The 4320-nt window shown below is 41.4% G+C and overlaps 1 protein-coding gene across 1 annotated transcript; it reads right to left on the reverse strand.

Moving 5' to 3' along the window:
* Nucleotides 1-12: 12 nt before the first annotated feature.
* Nucleotides 13-4074, reverse strand: LOC121940929 (presequence protease, mitochondrial-like; the record flags this gene model as incomplete). Its single annotated transcript, XM_042483605.1, has 9 exons — nt 13-69; nt 186-306; nt 496-596; nt 1663-1828; nt 2040-2116; nt 2502-2622; nt 2844-2973; nt 3099-3215; nt 3936-4074. Coding segments are annotated over 9 exons (1029 nt in total), but the record flags the coding sequence as incomplete, so codon positions are not given.
* Nucleotides 4075-4320: the final 246 nt, after the last annotated feature.

A 4320-nucleotide genomic window follows, 5' to 3' on the forward strand; every position in this document is an offset into this window, starting at 1 on the left:
CTATGACTGAACACTTACTGAGATGAGTTTTCTACTCAGTCCGCAGTTATCCTGGGCGTCCAACGGTCTCTGAAATGAAGACATCAAAGAAAGCTGAATATTAAACTTTGATCTGATGTCAATGACATCAATATAACATATATTCTGACTGGTTTATTGGTTCAGATTGCCTGTTGATTCCTCACCTCAATAATATTATTTCTGACAGGTTTGCGAGCCTTTCTGTTATCAGCGACGTCTTTCATAAAACTCTCCAGTTGTGCTGCTGTGTCAGACATTTTCTGTGGAGTTGTGTTAATCGCACACCTGCAAGGAACAGACATTTTAATTTGAAGTAAGGGCATTATGCTTAGCACATGATTTACAGAACATTTACAATGAAATAGTTCATTAAGGTGCAGCAATTTGAATGTCAGAACGGTGCTAACAGTGCTAATAATGTAAAAAAAAAAATAAAATTGAATTATCAGCAGGTGTACCGTAATATGAACCCACCTCATGTTTTCAGGGTTGAGAAGGTGTTTTTTGATCCTGGGTAGTGTTCGGATGACTTGGCTTAAGTCTGAAACCTCGGCTATCTTCTTCATAAACTTCACCTGATGTTCAAATAAACAAAAAACAAAAAAGCTGTTTTATAAAGTGTTGGCACACAGAAACAGCAGGTAAAAAAGAGAGCATGTAAAAACAAAAGAAAAGAAAAGTTTCTTGCACAAATAAAGTACACAGAGCATGAAGAAATCAAATGAACTCCCACGATTAGAATGATGATATCCAGTGTCTACAGCAACTACAGCCAGACAAAATCAGTAACACAATATTAATGAGATATATTTTCAGACAACATTTTTCACAATAAGGCGAGTAAGTGTATGCAAAATTTTGACATAAATTAACAAAATTAATGTGTTACATCCACCGTTGCCACACATTTTCACTGACATAATTTCATCTAGCTGACACGTGCGAGGGGAGAGACAGACTGCGAGGAGAAAATGAAGAAACGCATGTGATGATAAATAAAAAGTCACATAATCGCTGCGTATTAGAGCTACGTTACATCAGCAGCAACAGTAAATAAAGTTGCTGCTATTTTAAGATTTTTTTAATGCCCAGCAGAATGCAATTTATGACCAATTATACCCCAAATTACAAAACATAATCTTTTGGGATCAAATTATAAAGTTAAATGACCTACATTAAATGCTCAAAATTTTTAAATCTTTTTAGAGTGGAACACGATGAACACGTAAGAATCCATTCCAATCCTTGGAAAAAAGCTTGTTCATTTTCTTTTGATGTATTTCTTTAGATGTAATCAAATGAAAATGAACAAGCTTTTTTATGAGTGTGGTTGGTTTCTTTATCCAGATCTGCACAATGTTAAATTCTGTAAATTATTTAAAAAGAAATCCAATTATTTTGAGTTGTTAGGATGCAACATCAGAAAAAAAGTGATTCTTGATATCATATCTTACTGTCAATGTCCTACCATTTTTTAAGACTTTTGAAAGAGGAATTTCAGACATTTTAATACCAATTAGTTCTTATTTATAATTAATTAATTTAATGCCTCTTGAGACTTCTTAAAGATCTGCGAGAACCCGCTCAGCATCACCTCAGTCTGAGGACATGATCATCACTAAAACATGACCTGTCCTGTACCTGTTCCATCCCTCCAAACGTCTCGTGGAGGTCTCCTGCTGGCGTCAGGTGTCGGCCTGCGCGGGTCATAGCATACATGTGACCAGAGTAGGAGATCCCATTGGCCAACTCCTGCGCTGACATCATTACCAGCACTCTCAGGCGCTCTTCATCATTAAAGTGGGGGCTGGAAGAAAACATCGGCTTATTTTAATGCCAGAATTTCTCTGAATCCAGCTCACTGGTATCAATAATTACAGCTGACTTGTTTATAAAAGCAGCAAAAAGACAAAACACAATCAACATCAGAGTTTTTTTTTCTGAATGTAGAAACTGAGTTAACATGTATAAGTGTGCATCTATAGCTGCTGGTGATATGAAGTGTTGGGAGGATGTACCTGTTGAATATGTCGCTCCACAGCTGAAACATGTGAGGAAGGTTCCTCTCCAGGCAGGAGGAGGACAGGAGGACGCCCTGAAGCAGAGAACACAGAGCCAATGAGAGATGCTCTTCAGTGTTTGGTGTTTTGCGAGGCTGTACCTGCAGCAGCAAATCACCTTCCAAGCAAGACAAGAAATCACGAACTGCATTTTCTTAATCCACGTTCTTTTTCTGAGAGGCAACAAGCTGGAGCTTATCCCAGCATGCACTGGGCAGAAACCAGACAGCCAAACTGGACTGTTTCCCAGGTTTATATATTTGTAATTTCCTCATTTGCATGATTCTGGGCTGCAGCAGGAAACGCAAAATATAATCGCCACACAGAGAAAATAGATGGAAAACAAACCTGTTCCAGAAAAATACACAGTAGGTTTCAATTTATTAGATAGGAAGCAGTGAGTTCAGCGCTGGCACTGACCTGCTCATACATGTCCAGCTGGGTGGAGTCAGGGGAGACCTGGGTGGAGACGGACATGCCCCCTGTCCTCAGCTCCATCTGCTGGGCCTGTTGCCTGTAGTCCAGAGTCCCGCAGCCCATCCTGATTAAACAAACAGAAACACATCCAGTCTCTCAAATTTGTGTTGCGTGTTGGAAAGCACGCGCAGTCGCAATACACAGAAGAAGTATCAATTTGTTTCAATCTCACAGTGGAAAACATAATAGATAAGGTTTGGAACTTGTTTGTTTTAACAAAAACTCATTTTGTCTTCTGAGCATTCAAGATATTGTTCTGGTTTTACAGACTAACAATTAACTCACTTGGTGATGACACTGCAGAAGAGCGGGACATAACGCTGGAGGTCCTCTGGCAGGGTGTTAAGACTACACATGGCTCTGAAGTAAACCAAGCCATTGGTGGGCTGCTCGCAGTACTGAACTGGTACGCCTCCTGTGAGGAACGCACAGAAGAATTTCATCAAACACACTTGACTTGGGTGATGAGGAGAAAACATCATGCTATAATGACTTTGTTAATGTGATAAGGGCTGTAATACAGTGGGCACTGTGCTGTACCTGCAGTGCTGATTTGAACAGGAGTGATGGGTATCGTGGGCTCGATGTCAGACATTTTGAGTGCAGGCAAACAGGAGGCATCCTGGGATTTACTCTGAGCAGCCAGCAGCTCCAGACCTTTCAAGGAAGAAAAACACACCACTGTGATATCTAGCAGTCATCCTTGCAGGTTGCCTGTGAGAAATCTTTTACTGGTGAATGTCTTGGTGTTAATTCCCGCCCTTGATTAACACCAGAAACACACTGGCAGCCTCAGCGGTGCAGGAGCATTGCCGAACCTGTAGGGTTTTTTTTTTGGCACCCATGCTAACAAGTTAGAGCAGCCACAGGAGCAGTGCTTGTCATGCACGTCTAGACAGTGAAAATGGTGTTTTGATTATCATTTTGACGCCAGACCACATTGTACTTCAGTTTGAAACTCTTTCTCTGTTACAGAGGTGAGGAAATACAACATATCCATTTAAGTTTCCTGCTCCTCCTCTGACAATGTTTCTGTCGACAGAATCTAATTAGCTGTTGACACAAGGCATTTTTTAATGTGAGATATTTGCAGGTCCGTGCTGCTGACAATGCAGGAGCTTGCACAACTTCATAAATGAGTAAAATTTGTGCTTATAAATGTGGAAACACAGTACTCATACCAGCAGGCAGTCCTGCAGAGAAGCCTCACAACAACACTGATGCCAGTGTGGACACCACAAGCGTGAAACACGCTCACAGGTTGCCGTCCCGCACTGCTCATGCGTGCAGTGCATTTCTGGAGTAAGACTTTGTGAAGTGACCTTGCCAATAAAAAGACAGATTCCACACACACACGGAGCAGTGGATGATTGTTACCTTTCTCATAGATATCTTTTCTGTCACTGTCAGACAGAGCCTGGATCTTCTTCTGGAGCTTCTCCTCCTCAGCCTTGGCCTGTTTCTCCAAGTAGGCCTCATCTGGGCTCATGGACAGGGTCAGTCTGTGAGTGTTCTCCTGCAGGCCAGGAGGATAGGGGATGGGGGATCAGAAGAGGGACAGAGAAGCATGAATTAGTATTCGTCCTAAAATTCAACTGTAGGACCCGAAGTAAAGCCACTGATGATGGAAAGCATGTGTGCTGATGTTAGAAATTTGAGGAAAAGACTAAAAACCCGAGCGACACCAGGGCTGATGAAGCTGACTCTTGATGTCTTCCTAAAAAGATGCTAAGGATGTCGTCTCATCAATACAACTGGAAAA

This window comes from Plectropomus leopardus, unplaced genomic scaffold (genome assembly GCF_008729295.1).
Source record: "Plectropomus leopardus isolate mb unplaced genomic scaffold, YSFRI_Pleo_2.0 unplaced_scaffold9905, whole genome shotgun sequence".
Classification (NCBI taxonomy): domain Eukaryota; kingdom Metazoa; phylum Chordata; class Actinopteri; order Perciformes; family Serranidae; genus Plectropomus; species Plectropomus leopardus.